Source organism: Rhincodon typus, chromosome 6 (assembly GCF_021869965.1).
Source record: "Rhincodon typus isolate 14 chromosome 6, sRhiTyp1.1, whole genome shotgun sequence".
Classification (NCBI taxonomy): Eukaryota; Metazoa; Chordata; class Chondrichthyes; order Orectolobiformes; family Rhincodontidae; genus Rhincodon; species Rhincodon typus.
In genome coordinates, this window is record NC_063337.1 from 93,048,303 (window position 1) to 93,065,008 (window position 16,706).

A 16,706-nucleotide genomic window follows, 5' to 3' on the forward strand; every position below is an offset into this window, starting at 1 on the left:
GACCCTTCCTCAGAAGGGTTCTGAGGAAGGGTCACCGGACCCGAAACGTTAACTCTGTTTTTTCCTTCACAGATGCTGCCAGGCCTGCTGAGCTTTTCCAGCAACTTTGTTTTTGCTCCTGATTTGCAGCATCCGCAGTTCTTTCAGTTTTCATTTACCACTGAATATAATGCTCACCTCCATGCCGAGAATTTCTTTGGCATGATTTCCACCAATGTTTCAATCTTTAAAAGTAGTAGTGTTCTTGGGAAAGGTCATATTGTGAGTGATGGTGCAAAATCAGCGCTGGTAGGCACAGAATCAGGAAATTTCAGTGTAGCCTTTTAGAGGCAAAGTTCAGCAAAGCACTAATCATTGGGACATTAAGGAACCCAACAAAGTAAGGCATGAAAATTTCTTCATTGCACAGTTTCCCAATTTGGTTAATTTCCCAACTGAATTGTCAGTATGTGCCACCTGTGCCTGAGCAACAGGGCACTGCAATAAACAGGCAAAAAGGAAGAGCAGGTGTGCACTTTACAGCCCCTTGAGCCTGCTCCACCATTCAATACATTCACATGCATCTTGGGCATTTTGGTGGGGCTACTATATTTTTCATGTAAAAATACATGGGGCAATAAATTTCTATTCCATTCTATTCTATGCTATTCTATTCTATTCAGAGACAATTATTCCCAGCATGAAATATATTCAATGATGAAGCAGCCATTATTCTCTGGAGTACAGATTGATAAAGATTCACAACCCTGTAAGTGAAGTATTTTCTCAACATTTCAGTTCTAACGGATTGTATCCTTATCCTGAGACTCTGTTGTCCCTTTGCATTAGATTCCCCAAACAGTGGAAGCTTCCTTTCAGTGGAGCCTTATCAAGCCTTTTGAGAATCTTCTAGCCAAGGTGTAGAATTTATGACTGGACTGGAGAGTTTCAATTATGAAGAAGAGATTGGACAGATTGGGGTTGTTTTCCTTGGAGCAGAGAATGTGTGTGAGGGGACATGATTTAGATATATGAAACGATGAGGGGCATGGCTGAAGGGGCACCGAAGTTAGATTACTGGAATCATTTGCAGAATTATGGTAACAGGAGGAGGCCACTAGATTGATCAGCAGAGGAGGTAATGATACCAGAGCATTGCCAACCTGGTCTAAGGCTGCCACCCAGATCAGTACAGACTCTGTTGTGAGCAGTTATGCCCAGCAATGTAGGAAAATGATGAAGGCCCTTCTCCATTCGTCAGCTTAAGTGTCACCATCTTCTGTCCGATACCTCAGAACTCACTCTGTCTCTGTTACTATACCCACCTCCCACCATGGCTCATGCTCTACGACTCTTTTTATTGCCTGAAATACCTTCCCTACCTGCCCTCACCCACCTTCCATGCACTCTGCACTGTCTATCACTTGCTCAGGACATCTCCCCAAAAGTACCAGCTGTGCCATCCTTAGTACCTACCTCTCTCTCATTCTAAGAGGAAAACAGTTCACTGTTGAGTAGAATGGATCAAGACAGGTGGTGAGATGCCCAACACTCGGTTCTTTAATTTGGTTCTTACCAGGAGAGGGTCCTGACTCTGACTGGCCCTAGCAGCTGACTGACCATATCCGAGGTTGCCCTTGACGTACTGACGTACAGACTCCCCTGGCCAGAGGCCAAGTCCTTTGAGTTGACTGAGAACCAGGACAAACTTATAAAAACAAAATACTGTGGATGCTGGAAATCTGAAATAAAAACTGAAAGTGCTGGAGGAGCTCAGGTCTGAGGAGAAGTACAGTATTAATGTTTCGAGTCCAGATCTGAAAGGGTCTGGGAAATGATGGCTTTTACGCTGTTGACAGAGGGGGAGGAGAGACGAGTGGAATGGATGGTGAGGATGCTAACAGTGGTAAAGGAGAAATGCAGATAGAACATGAGCAAAGAATATGAAAAGGAGAAAATGGGTGCACTTTGTTGAGAGCAAAGTCAACAAGTTGTCCCTGGACAGGGGGAGAAAGGGCTGGAGCAGTGGAGCATGAAGGATTAATGGAGTACAGGGGTCAAACCCTAAAGCTGTAGAATACAATCCTGAATTCAAGAGGATGTAGTGAACCTAAGCAGAAAGTGAGGTGTTGTTTCTCCAGCTTGCATTGGGCTTCTTTGGAACACTGTAGCTGGCTCAGGATAGAAATGTTAGGGTGGGAGCAAGGGGGTTTATTGAAATGGCAAACAGCTGGAAGATGGGGCTCATTCCTACATTGACAGCAGAGGTGTTCTGCAAAGCGGATAGCCAGTCTGCATTTGCTGTCACCAATGTAGATTCCAGAGCATCCCAAAGCAGTTTACAACCAATGAGATATTTCTGAGGATTCCTCACTGTTGTAGTGTAGGTGTATTCTGTAGAACCCTTTTACCATTTAAAGACCTCTATCAGGTTACTCCCAGCCTCTTCACTTTCTGCATTTGATAAATTTCTGGTCACATGTCACTTAGCATGAGCCAATTCCCTGGTCAAAATGCTGAACACCTATTGTAGCTTAAATAATAGAAATGTAAGAGGATTATTAACTTGTAAAGCAGCCAATCATCACCTACCACCTTTGGAGAGAATTCCATTTGACGTTAAATGTCTAAGAGGTCGTCTGCACTCTCGTCACTTTCCACGGTGAGTTGTCGGGTCCACCATTTCTTAACATCTGAACCCGAACAGGCAGCATCCGACATTGGGTTAATTTTACACATAACCGATTTAATGGCTGTACGACCCCCGAGTCGTAGATTCACTGTCGACACGGAATGGCTGATGGGTTTAGGAGCTGGAAGGCCAATGAAAAGGCTAGGTAATTAATTTTATTTTCAATTAAGATCAAGTGAAACCATGTTTAATAGATGAACTAGTGCAGAAGACTTTACCAGATGGAGGCAAATTTAATGCAAATTACTTCGAATTTACCAAACAAGAAGAAGCCATTTGGCCCAGCTAGTCCATGCTGCTGTTTGTGCATTACATAAAATTCCTTCTATCCCATTCATGTCGCCTTGCCCTTTCACGTCTTCTACATTAGGAAGGATATCAAAGCCTGGGAATAGGTGACAGGATTTAATGGATTAGCTCTGTGTCTGAGGGACTTCAATAATGTGGACAGACGAGACTAACTGGGTTACTCCCTTACAGTAGAGAACATTAAGGTGAAGTTTAACAGAAGTGTTCTTTACATTATCTTCCTTACAAGATTTCAATAAAAAGGGAGCACAGATTTAAAGTAACTGGCAGGAGAATTTTCACCCAGGGGGTTGTTGCGAATCTGGAAGTCACTGCCTTCATGAAAAGGTGGTTCAGGCAGAAAACCTTATCACATTTTAAAAGACAGTTGGGTATACAACAGAAATGCCGTAATCTACAGGCTAAGGACCCCAAAAACTGGAAAGTGAGATTAGGGTGAACAACTCTTTCTTGGCTGGCACAGACATAGCGGGTGAAATGGCCTCCTGCTGTGTAAGTTTCTATGGTTCTATGTAGAGTTTTGATAAAGTATATAAGGAGAAACTGTTTCCACCATTAATGTCATGTCAATCATATCTTTAAGGGTGAGGGTAAACAGGTCATGGCATTGATCAATTGATTGTCTTTGAGACATATAACAAGGGGCCTCTGGGGCACTGGGCTGGGGTAAATCAGGGGGCAGAGCTCTGTAAGATTGCAAACTGTGTATAAATCTGCTCTGACAGTGACCTCTGTCCATTGGCTAGCTGCCTCCCTGATACTTCCAGGTAGGGTGTCCTGCTGCCCTTCACCCTCACCCTGTCACTACATCCTGCCTGAGGGAAAATGACCCGGGCATAGGGTGGTGCCAGAACATTTGCACGCCAACCAGCAGCACAAACTGACACATCTACCTCCCTCTGTGCTCAACCCTACCTGGGCTCAAAGACCAGTCCCCTGAATCACATTAAAAGGGAGCTGGATGCATACTTGATTGGGAAAGAAAATGCATATGTTCATAGGATCCCTACACTGTGGAAACAGGCCATTTGGCCCATCGAGTCCAAAGTGCCCCTCTGAAGAGCATCCCACCCAGACCCACCCCACTACCCCTCCCTTTAATCCTGCATTTCTCATGGCTAATCCATTTAGCCTGCACATCTTTGGACTGTGGGAGGAAACTGGAGGACCAGGAGGAAATCCATGCAGACACAGGGAGAATGTGCAAACTCCACACAGACTGTTGCTCAAGACTGAATCGAACCTAGGTCTCTGGTGCTGTGAGGCAGCAGTGCTAACCAATGAGCCACTGTGCCACCCAAGTTGGTAATAGATAACACTCTTTCGGACTTGTTTCAATTAGCTGATGTTGAGGGGATAGAATGGGATTGGGCAAGGTAAATTCAGTCAGGAATTTCCCAAGATATGGTTTCCTTTTGTGGCGATGAGGTTTGGGGTGGTAGGGGAATCAGACGGTGGTGCTGAGAGGTAAGCAGTATTAGTGACAATGCTCTGGTCATTGTGAGGTGAGGACAGGCATGATGGACCAGTGACCCTTCTCTTTCTGCCGATGTTCACAGGACTTGCCATTGTTTCCAACTGTCATCCTTTGCTGAATGCAACAACCAGTCTCAGTTGTCTTTGCATTTACACAAACAGAGGAAATCCCAAGGCAGCAATTCACACAAAACTCAAATTGCCTGCAGTTCCCTGTCCTATTTGCAGCAGAGCCTTCTGGGAGTAGATTGACCTTAGCAGTCAGCTATGTATCCACTGGAACCCTACCGAGCTGATGAATGTGTTCATTGCTGCTTCGAAGGACAAAGAGGAGGAGAAAAATTCATCCTACTAGAAATGACAGAGTTGTATCTTGCTACTGTTGCTGCAGCAACTAATTCTCGGCTGTCCTTGTATGAGGACGTCCTCTGTTCCTGTTAAACAATCGCCTACGTTAGTTCTGTGACTTGCTTCCAAGCTGTCGTTATGACAACATACAAGACACGATTCTCAAAATACCTGATGGAAGACGCCACTGACCAAATTTTCTTTGCGGTTTTCCGATATCAGCAGAGTCGGATCGATAACCACCTCTGTCTGAGTGTGTTGGACTGAGTAGCTGCTGTTGACTACTGGACTGCACAGGAGACAAGAATGATGATGGTTGACAAGCTCATTATTGTTGAGTTAGCAATCACTCTATCATAATCTGCAGGAAGAATAATCAGCAGGCAGATGCTCTTTTTGCACTAATGGCTGTGTGCATGCTGCCATAAATCACATTTTCTATTTAATTATACAGCCGGGAACACTTAGTCTAGTTATTACAGCGCTAAACTATTAACCAGGGCATTGGGAGTTCACATCCTACTGTGCAGCATTTAACATAAGGAATCTGGCACATAGAAAACTACTCAATTTTACAGTAAACTTCTTTCGGCAACAGATCATGCTGCTCTAATCTGATCAGGACCACACTTTGTCGTACAGCTTTGTCTACTTTTGCTGAGACCAGACCAGTGTAAAACCTCATGTCCATTTTTACACAGCACAATCCACATTCCTCACAGTAGTTTTTACGATGTAAAAATGAACATGAGGTTTTACACTGGATCAGGATTCAAATTCAAAAGAGGGTGATTGTGCAAGACAAAATCAGAACACTAAAACAAACTGATGACGGGTTCACAGGAGCTGAAAATGACAATAACAGATTCCATTATCCCTTTTGGCACTTAATTTCTTGCCTCCGTAGAGTTCCCATCTTTCTAACTCTCTGGACTTGCTGAAAACCTGTTACATCTCTAACTTGATTACATTTCTGATGAAGGTACATCTTCCTGAAACATTAACTGTGTCTCTCTCTGTGTTGCTCCCTGACCTGATCACTATTCCCAGCATTTTCTGCTTCTTTTTGCTATTTTCAGAATCACCATTACTTTGCTTTTATATTAATTATGTTGCACTGATAACTCATCAAACAATATTTTTTGAATGGCAATAAATATGTAATAATCTGACTGAAAATTTTAGGCTTATTATGCAAAGTAACTTTGAAAGAAAGCGGATACCTCACCTACCCAGCATATTACAACCAAATTTTTGTCTAAATTTCATAATTTGCATCCAAAGAGAAAATGCTACCCCACTAAACACTCAATGCTCTCCTTATCTGGGCTAGACAGAGCAGACAGGGAGAAACTGCTGAGACTTGGTGAAGACAAAAGGAATGGGAGGCCACAGATTTAAAGTGATCTACAAACGAAGCAACTGCGATATGAGAAAAAAACTTTTTACACATTCACACCTGGAAATGTGGTGGAAGCATCTTCAATTCCCCATTTAAAAGGGGAATTGGATAATTGTTTGGATATAAATGGTGTGCAACGATATGGGAAACGGCAAGAGACTGGCATTAGGTAATAGAACTGGCACAGACACGATGGGCTGGATGGCCTCGTGTACCGTAACAAATTGTAATAACTAAGGTTGGGAAATAAATACTAACTTGCCTGTCACCTACATCCAAAAGCACATTTAAGGAAGTGCTTTTGGTTGTGGAACACTAAGGTTCATTCCATATGTTCGCAGATTAAGCTTTGGAAGGGGTCATTTTACATGGTGGTGAGGAAGCTGAATCAAGGACACATTGGAAAAGTGAGCACAAAGTTTTTGAGGGAGGCATTGATGGACAATAGGATGTTGAGACACCCATTTTTCTCAGTTGATGACATGGCCCCTTCAGCTGTGTTGGTTCCAGGTCTGAGAGAGGTGACCGACTAGATTAACAGATTCAAAAAGGCCTGTCCGTTTTCTTGATAGGCACCCGTGAGGCTATGTGGCCTTTGTGTATTTACATGGTCTGGGAGGCCTACCCCAAGTGCCAGTCCACATTCAGAATCTTTTACAGTGCTGCAGAGCTGAGACTGCGAAAAACATTTTATTTTGACTTCAGATCCCACCATTGTCTTACATCCCCCTATTTCTATTACCTCCCCGAGCCCGTCAAGTCCCTGAGATCTCTGTCCTGTTCTAATTCAGGACTCATGCACATCCTGATTGTAATCGCTCCACCATTTGTGGCTGTGGCTTCAGCTACATGCTGCTGTAAGCTCTGGAAACCCCCTTCCTAAAATTTTCCACCTCCTCTTTCAGATGTTTTGACAGAGAAAAGAAAAAGTCTGACCATGCTGTCCTAATATCTTGGTCTTAAACTTTGTTTGCCAAATTGCTCCGACAAAGCATTTTGGATTGTTTACCATTTTACGTAAGTACAAACTGTTGTGCACTCTGCAAGAGGATTAGGAAATGTATCACAGGGCATTGTGAAGCTGAAAGATCGAAAGGAATGACTCACCTCAGGAGGAGCTTCATTATCTTGATTACTGGCAAGCATTTCTTCACTGGCTTGAGTTGTCTCAATGCTGGGGGGAATAAGGAACCTGCTTAACTCCTGCTGTTGGCTCTCTCGCAGACTGTGGATGATGCTACAGGACTGTTGCTGTTTCTGAAGACACAGGACACATTTAGTCAGGAATGTAAAATATCAGACCCCTGGACATATTTGCAGCCAGTAAGTCCATTAGACTGCGGATGTGATATTTGATTTTCATGACCCCTTGGTGAGAGGAGTCTCTGCCAAGGGGCGATTGGCAAACTGTGTGTAAAACATGTCTGACATCACCTGTTTGTCCAAATGTTTGCGCAAACCCATTACCATAGGTATGAAGTTGAAATCTCTTGTGAGTCATGCAATAGTGAGTATGGTTACCATGAATGGATTTGTGACGGGTGCAGAGTTAATGTGGGCCATTGCAGAGAGCAGCAGGATCATCTATCTGGACATGAGCACCTTCATCCCCTTAAAGTAATCATTTTCGCAGTGGAGTGGCAGGAATTGCAGTAGCAAGTCAGTGCTGGTCATGTGATTAAAATTGGAGTCATGTGATCACATAGGTGAATGAATTAGAGGAATTGGCAAAAGCCATCTTTGGAGCTGTGTGTGTGTTTAGCCAGCACTGCAGGCATGGCCTAGTTCAGATGATGGGCCTGTTTAAAGATCACATGAACACTAGGGTGTAATGCAGGGCACTTATGCTTAAACTGCTGCAATCCTTTGAGTGATTTGATTTGATTCTGCACAGATTAAGCGATTTAGCTGGTTGGAAATCTTACAGAAACTGCAGTTATCACATTAAAAGGGAAGGTCAGGATAATTCAGAATTGCTTTCTATTCCATTTTCTTGTATGTGATATCTAGGATCCTTTTAAAATGGTCTATTCTATTCATCTCAACAATTCCCTGTGGTAACGAGTCCCACTTTCTCGCCACTCTCTAGGTGAAGATGCTTTTCTTTATTTCCTGTTGAATTTTTTTCATAACATACTTAGATCTATGGGCCCTTGCTTTGGTCTCCTCCATCTTCCCTGCATCTTCCTTATCAAATCCCATCACAATCTTGAAGGACCACTATCAAGTCTCCCTTCAGCTCCTCTCTTTCGTCTGGAAAAGAGACTTGGCTTGTTCAATCCTTCCTAATAATTACAAACTGTCAGTTCTGATACTAACCTTGTGAACTTACTATTGCACCTTTACCAGTTCTTCTCTATCCTTTCTACAGTGATGGAGATCAGAAATATGAACGACACTCTAAGTGTGATTAACATAAAACAAATGTCAGAGATAGCAAGAACTGCACATGCTGGAGTCAGAGGTAACACAGTGTGGAGCTGGAGGAACACAGCAGGCCAGGCAGCATCAGAGGAGTAAGAAAGTTGATGTTTCGCATCGTGACTCTCCTTCATTTTCTGAAAAATGAATTCTCTTCATTTTCTGAAGAAGTGCCCTGACCTGAAACGTCAACTTTCCTGTTCCTCTGATGCTGCCTGGCCTGCTGTGTTCCTCCAGCTCAACACTGTGTTGTCTCATAAAACAAATATCATTGGCTCTTGTACATCCATTTTTTTCTGCTGACTAACAATGTAGAGCATATTCTCAGAAATTACTTACTGCTCTAATGCGTTTCAAACATTTCTTCAGCCACATTCGTATTGTTTGTTTTGCTACCTCTTCTTCTATAGTGTATTCAAGCTGCTCTCTTGCTAACAGTTCTTCAAGCTGAAGGCTTTTCCTGATGTCCACTGATCTGTATGACAGCATGCTAGCAACAGAATTAAGATTCTTAGTTTAATGTCATACATATATGTAAATGAGTGAATTAAATATTATAGCAATATGCCTGTTAGAACTTTGAGTTGGTTGAAATAATAAAAACAGAAATTGCTGGAAAATCTCAGCAGGTCAGGTAGCATCTGTGGAGAGAAATCAGAGTTAACGTTTCAGATCCAGTGACACTTCTAAAGAACTATTCTTTAGAAGGGTCACTGGACCCAAAATGTTTACTCTGATTTCTTTCCATAGATGCTGCCAGAGCTGCTGAGTTTTTCCGGCAATTTCTGTTTTTGTTTCTGATTTCCAGCTTCCGCAATTCTTTTGGTTGAAATAACGGAACAGTTAACAATGGTTAAATTATGAAGATAAATTACATAAAATAGGTTTACATTCCCATGAGTATAAGTGATTAGCAGGGTGACTTAACTATGATGGATCAAAAAATCTGATAAGGTAGTTAGAATGTATTTCTTTTGGTGGTGAGTCTAGGATGAGGGGACAGAATCCTAAAATTTGATCCAGGCAGTTCAGTGGTGATATTAGGAAGCACTTTTCACAAAGGCAAGTGGAAGTTTGGAAATCTTCCCCCACTCACTACCCCTCTAAGTGAAAAAAATAACAGGTGAGGGTTCAGGCTGGCGTATTAGTTGAAATTTTCAAAACTGAGCTTGATAGGTTCTTGCTGGGTGAGGGGATTTAGGGTTTCAAAACCAAGCTGGCTTGATGGGCCTAAGGTACATAAAAGCCATACTTGAATTAAATAGGCTTGGAGAGGTGGGATGGTCTCCTCCTGTTTCTATGTCATATAAAAGGAAGATAAAAGCACAATGTTATTAAAATATGTTACCATTTAGGGTCTCTACGTTTGACATAATGAAATTCAACAAGACAAGCATTCATAGTATGAACTCCAGTATCTTGGATTCATCGCAAATAACAATCCTACGGCACCTTCCCATGTAGCCCGCAGAAGGTGCAACACCTGCCCCTTCACCTCCTCCCTGCTCACCATCCATGTATTTCCAGGTGAAGCAGCATTTCACCTGTACCTCCTCCAATTTGGTCTATTGCATTCACTGCACCCAATGTAGCCTACTCTACATTGGAGAAACAAAACACAGACTTTGTGACCACTTTGCAGATCACCTCTGTTCTGTGCGCAAGCATGACCCCCACCTTCCTGTAGCTGGTCATTTTAACACAGCGTCCTGCTCTCATGTCCATGTTCGTCCTCGGCATGATGCAATGCTCCAGTGAATCACAGTGTAAACTGGAGGAACGTCATCTCATCTTCAAACTAGGCACTTTACAACTTTCTAGACTTAATATTGAGTGCAACACCTTCAGATTGTGAACTCACTCCCACTTCTTCCCTTTCTTTTAGCTTTACTTGTTACATTCTCTATCACTATGTCCTCTCTCCTCTTCCCCCACCCCAGTGGGACTGTCCACTCTTCCCAGTCTAGCAATTAGACACACCATTGTCCTGCCATTCTCACATTCTGCTCATTTAATCTGTACTATCAAAATCTTTTCTCCCCCAGGACTCCACTCCCCAACACTGCTTAAATGCTGCCCCCTCCACACTTCATGCCAGCTGTGATGAAGAGGTGAAATGTTAGCTTGCTCTCTCTTCATGGAAGTTGCCTGACCCGCTATGATTTCCAGCAATTTTTCAGTTCAGATTCCAGCATCTGCAGAAATTTGGTCCAACAATCATACAGCACAGAAGGAGGCAATTTGGTCCATAACATCTGCACTGGCTCTCTGATTAAATTAACCAGCAAGTCCAATTCTCTTTCACAAATTGCTATTGAATCCACTTCTATCAGCTTTTCAGGCAGCACATTCCAGATCACAACTTGCTGCGTAAAAATGGTCTCCTCATCTCTCCTCTACTGCCAATGACTTCAAACAGAAATCTGTGTTGTCCTACTATTGTCCTCTGCCAGAGGTAACAGATTCTCCTTATCTTCTTTCTTGATACTATTCCCCATTTTGAACTTCTCCATAAAATGTCCCCTTAATCTTTGACCCAAGGAGATCAAACCCAACTTCTCCAGTCTCTTCATTGGTTCTATACTCATCAGGAAAGTTGGACGTCCACATCGTTGGAATCAAATTTAAAAGAATGTAAATTACTGTTTGCTGTTTCTTTTTCTGTCCTAGATTTACAATTGGTGGCAGGATAAGAAAAATGTTGGAAAACAATTTAATAATAGCAATGATTTTACTGTGTTATTCATCTCCATTGCTGCCAGTGGTAGTGAGTTGCACATTCTCATTGTATAATACAGCTGTGACTTAGGAAGAGAGCTGAACTGCTCTGTTACCTCAGTACGTCATGAAATGTGACATCTCCTCCATTGTGCAGCCTCTCCATCTCGTAACACATGTGCTTGAAAAGCAGCTTGTCTTTCTCCAAGTCAACCTCCAGTCTCCCACGCAGCAGACGCAGTAAGAACTTCACACGGGAGGTTGGGATTGCTCCCTGGTATAAAACAGAACGTTTGATAAAAGTTACCTTGGCTGCTTTTGGAAGCATTGACCAATGGAGGAAAGGGAAAGAACAGTCTGTGCAGCTAACAACAGCAGTTGCATTTGTACAGCATCTTTAAAATATGCAATTGCTCGATTTTTGTTGCATTGAAGACGTTGTAACTCATGGAATCAAAGCAAGTTGGAGGGAGTCAAGACTCAATTAGTCCCAACTGTGTGGGTGAATTGGCTCGAGGGGCAGAGTGGCCTCCTCTTGTTCCTCGTCCAGCAAATGGAAAGCTCCTTGTAATAGAAATTGTAACAGTTTGTGTCATAAGTTTAAAAACCTTAAGAATGAAACTTCTTGATTTTCTTCATGACCTCGGGGCACCTCATTGTGATATAGAACATAGAACACAGAACAGTACAGTACAGTACAGGCCCTTCGGCCCACGATGTTGTGCTGACCTATTATCCTACTAAGATCAATCTACCCTGCATACCCTACATTTTACTATCCTCTATGTGCCTTTCCAAGAGTCACTTAAAAGTTTCTAAAGTATCTGACTCCACTACCACTGCCGGCAGCGCATTCCACACACCCACCACTCTCTGTGTAAGCAACCTACCTCTGACATCTCCCCTATACCTTCCTCCAATCGCCTTAAAATTATGCCCCCTTGTAATAGTCATTTCTGCCCTAGGAAAAGTCTCTGACTATCCACTCTATCTATGCCTCATCATCTTGTACATCTCTATCAAGTCATCTCTCACCCTTCTTCGCTCCAATGAAAAAAACCCTAGCTCCCTCAACCTTTCATCATAAGACCTGCCCTCCAGTCCAGGCAGCATCCTGGTAAATCTCCTCTACACCCTCTCTAAAGCTTCCACATCCTTTCCACAATGAGGCGAGCAGAACTGAACACAATATTCCAAGTGTGGTCTAACCACGGTTTTATACAGCTGCAGCATAACCTCGCGGCTCTTAAACCGAATTCCCCTGCCAATGAAAGCCAACACACCATAGGCCTTCTTTACAACCCTATCAACCTCGGTAGCAACTTTGAGGGATCTATGGACGTGGACCCCAAAATCCCTCTGTTCCTCCACACTGCCAAGAATCCTGCCATTAACCCTGTATTCTGCATTCAAAATTTGACCTTCCAAAATGAATCACTTCACACTTTTCTGGGTTGAATTCCATCTGCCACTTCTTTGCCCAACTCTGCATCCTGTCAATGTCCCGTTGCAACCTACAACAGCCCTGCACACTATCCACAACTCCACCAACCATTGTGTCATCGGCAAACTTACTAACCCACCCTTCCACTTCCTCATCCAGATCATTTATAAAGATCACGAAGAGCAGAGGTCCCAGAACAGATCCCTGTGGAACACCACTGGTCACCAAGCTCCAGGCTGAATACTTTCCATCTACTACCACCCTCTGTCTTCTATTGGACAGCCAATTTTGTATCCAGACAGCCAAATTTTCCTGAATCCCATGCCTCCTTACTTTCTGATATATAGCCAATAAAGTATTTTTGAAGTTGTAGGGTAGGAAACACAGCAGTCAGTGTGTGCACAGCAAGATCCCACAAGCAGCAATGTGAAAAGAACCAGATGATCAGTCTCTGTACCACTGTTGATCGAGGGATAAATATTAGGCAGGATACCAATGAGCACCCCTCTGCTCTTCTTTGAACTGCTGTCGTGGAATCTGTTCCATCTACCTGAGAGTACAGGTGAGGCCATGTCACCCAACAGATGGCACCTCTGACAGTGCAACACTCTCTTGGTGCTCACTAAGATTGGCAGCCTTGATGTTGGGCTCATGTTTCTGGACCAAGACTTAGAACATAGAACATAGAACAGTTCAGCCCACGATGTTGTGCTAAACATGACGCCAAATTAAATTAATCTCTTCTGCCTGCCCTTGATCCATATCCCCTTACTCCTTGCATATCATGTACTTATCTAAAAGCCTCATAAATGCCCCTATTGTATCTGGCCCTCAAATCTCCTTTGACCATTCCCCCTCTCACCTTAAATGCATGCCCCTAGTATTAGACATTTCAACTCTGGGAAAAAGATACTGACTGTCAACCCCATCTGTGCATCTCATAATTTTATATACTCTGTCAAATCTCCCCTCAGCCTCTGCTGCTGCAGAGAAAACCGTAGTTTTACTAGCCTCTCCCAATCGCTCATACCTTCTAATCCAGGTATGCTGGTAAACTGCTTCTGCACCCTCTCCAAAGCCTCCACATCCTTCCTGTAATGTGGCGACCAGAACTGAACATAAAACTATAAATGCTCAATAGTTGAACCTTGATTCATTGCTGACAGAACAATCTACTGACTGAGCCTACCTGACAGGGAAGCACTTTATTACTGTGTAGATGAATGAGATGATCAATTAAAATTAATTGTATCATTATAAGTGGCTCTGGAACCTCCAGTACCTTCATCTGTATCAGCCCAAATAGTTTACCGAATACACTTGATGGCTGATGTATGTTAACAAGATTAAAATATAAAGAAGCAGTACCAGCAGAAATTCTAATCCTTTTTTGTTGAAACCAGTGCTCATTGGCACTAGAATCAGTGGCAGTGACTTAATTTGAGTGTTCCAGTATGAACAAGCTTCCAAACTTCAATCATCATCGTTTATATCATCACCACTCAATTAAGTTGCCTTGCGATTGATCTTCCCCCCTTGGCTCTTGCTTGTGGTTTGGGGGCAGGTAGGTAGGTGCAAAGTGGCTGTTAAATACCTTCCCATGAGACTTAATCTGCATTTCGAATTGTAGCACAATTGGAAATCCAAGGAAACATAAAGTCTGCATCAACAGAATTCAGTTATTAAATTCTGTGAACTTTAATCAGGCTCTAACTACAGCAGAAATACAGGCATTTCCTCTTTAGCTGAAATTATGACAAGAGATTACAAAGTAGGGTGGTATGCACTGACATTTACAAGGTTAAAGGATAATTGCATTGACATTTTCAAGATATTAATGGATAAGTTAGATACAGAGAAACTATTTCTGCTGGTTGGACTAAGAGGTATGGTCTATTGAGTAAGATGTTTTGGTAGTGAATTGAGGAAACATCATAGCACACAAAGAGTGGTGGAAGTTTGGAGCTGTCTTCCGTAAACAGAGGGTTTGTTTTAAATCTGGGATTGATTGATGGGGCATGATGAGGCATTCAGGAACTCTGAAGTGTTTGAGAGTTGGACGGAGGCAATGTCAGTGAGGAGGGTGGGTTTTGACTGGCCATGGAGGGAAGTGAACACAGTGGAGCGTAATGCCTTGGGACTTTTGCAGGGAAATGTGCTGGACACTGCACCCACACTCCAATGTTCAACTACAGCATTACCATTCACCTTTTGCAAATGTGCTGTTCGAGTGAACGGTCCCTAAACGCTTGATCATCAATGTTAGCTGCTCTGTCTAAACTCTGCAATAACATGGAAAAACATCAGAAATAGATGCTAGCCGGGCCATACCAATCATTCCTAATGCCTGTCTGAAGTTTGAATCAGATAAAAATCTCTTGAGTTGGTTAAGGAGCAAGAGGAGGAAATCAAATAATTTTCACATTCAAAACTAGAAAAAGCCCAGGATAGCTTCACAAGTTGTAAACAATTTCATCAGTGGTTACCTACCTCTCTTTTGTCATCCACCATGTTCCAAATTATTTGGAAATGTCGAAGGTCATTGTAGCTCAGCAGTTGATCCTCTTCAGTTGAATAAAACAATGAGAAATTTTCTACAATGATAGCTGGTGGAAAGAAATGATAAAAAGATTCATTGTCTGATGTATTTCAGGAAATGATCTTTTGTCAGGGATAACCCTGGAAGACAAGAAGTGTATCCCATAAAGGAACAGACTTACCAAGATGCACTGCTACAACCCACCAAGGCTCCTTTGACAGCACCTTCCAAACTTGTGCCCTCTATCACCTGGAGGCTCAGGCAGCAAACACCAGAAACTGCAAGTTACCTTCCAAGCCAGGCACCATCCTAACTCAGAATTATATTATCATTCCTCCGCTATTGTTGGGTCAAATTCCCGTAATTGTTTCCCTAACTGCTGTGTAGTCCTGTACCACATAGACCATAGGAATTCAAGAAGGTGGTTCACCATCATTTTCTCAAGGGCAATTTGGGATGGGCAACTGTGGCAGAGCTTGGGCCTTGGCAAGGGTGCTCACATCCCATGAATTAATAAAAATTGAAATAAGAAGTAATGATCCCATTATGATGCATGTTAAATTCCCATTTTCCTAATTTAACAAAGGGATGACACGGGAAAAATTAAATCATCTTTTACAGTAACAGTACGTCCAGAATTTTTAGCTCTTCAGTGCCAAGAATATTTCATGGCATCATGGTATCACAGAAAAAGAAATGGCAGTCCCAATGTTTGCTGAGGTCCCAGGTGTTGCTTTATGTTGTTATTGACTGCTATTTCCAGCAAAATAATGACACAAAAAAATCTCACAGGAGACTTGAAGGAGAGAAATTTCTGACAAGTGCAGATCACAGTGGTTTGTCCCTCTCTTGCAACATTCTGGGTGCTAGTCTTTCACCAAACGTTTTCATCCTGGTTTGAAAGATGAAAGTAGGTCTACTTACCAACGAGTAGATTTAACATGATATAGGCAATGATGACATAAAAGGAACAGAAATACATCAGAGCTCCTGCATAGTTTCCACAATCTGTCTCCCAGTAATTCTCATCATCAGGAGTACAGAAAGGTGGCTGAACCTGCAAAACAGATATAGAGATACTAATGATATAGAGACACGAGTTCAAATCCCAATGCAGCAATTGAAAACATGCATGCATTCAGTTAATTAACTGAAACAATCCAGAAAATAAAGCAAGTACAAATGGTGACCATAATTATTTTAAAAACTCATCTGTTTTGCAACGTCTTTTAGGGGAGAAAATCTGACATCCTTGTCTGGCCTGCCCTATATGTAATTCCAGTCCCACTGTAACCTGGTTGACTCTTAACTGTGATAACAAGGTGTAGAGTTGGATGAACACAGCAGGCCAAGCAGCATCAGAGGAGCAGGAAGGCTG

At 42.6% G+C, this 16,706-nt stretch overlaps 2 protein-coding genes across 2 annotated transcripts in view; both read right to left on the minus strand.

Moving 5' to 3' along the window:
- LOC125483376 (sodium leak channel NALCN-like) overlaps nt 1-16,365 on the minus strand; it is a 19,054-nt gene extending 2,689 nt beyond the window's left edge. Inside the window, exons 1-6 of the mRNA XM_048598370.1 lie at nt 15,280-16,365; nt 11,462-11,619; nt 8,967-9,117; nt 7,314-7,463; nt 4,976-5,093; nt 2,572-2,792 (exon numbers count right to left, since the gene is read on the minus strand). Of these exons, the coding sequence (XP_048454327.1) occupies nt 2,599-2,792; nt 4,976-5,093; nt 7,314-7,463; nt 8,967-9,117; nt 11,462-11,619; nt 15,280-15,300 (792 nt within the window). The 5' untranslated portion in view covers nt 15,301-16,365 and the 3' untranslated portion in view covers nt 2,572-2,598. The remainder of the gene's footprint in view (nt 1-2,571; nt 2,793-4,975; nt 5,094-7,313; nt 7,464-8,966; nt 9,118-11,461; nt 11,620-15,279) is intronic.
- Nucleotides 15,422-16,706, minus strand: part of LOC109914955 (sodium leak channel NALCN) — a 67,605-nt gene continuing 66,320 nt past the window's right edge. Inside the window, exons 19-20 of the mRNA XM_048598412.1 lie at nt 16,253-16,385; nt 15,422-15,468 (exon numbers count right to left, since the gene is read on the minus strand). Coding sequence (XP_048454369.1) covers nt 15,422-15,468; nt 16,253-16,385 — 180 coding nt within the window. The remainder of the gene's footprint in view (nt 15,469-16,252; nt 16,386-16,706) is intronic.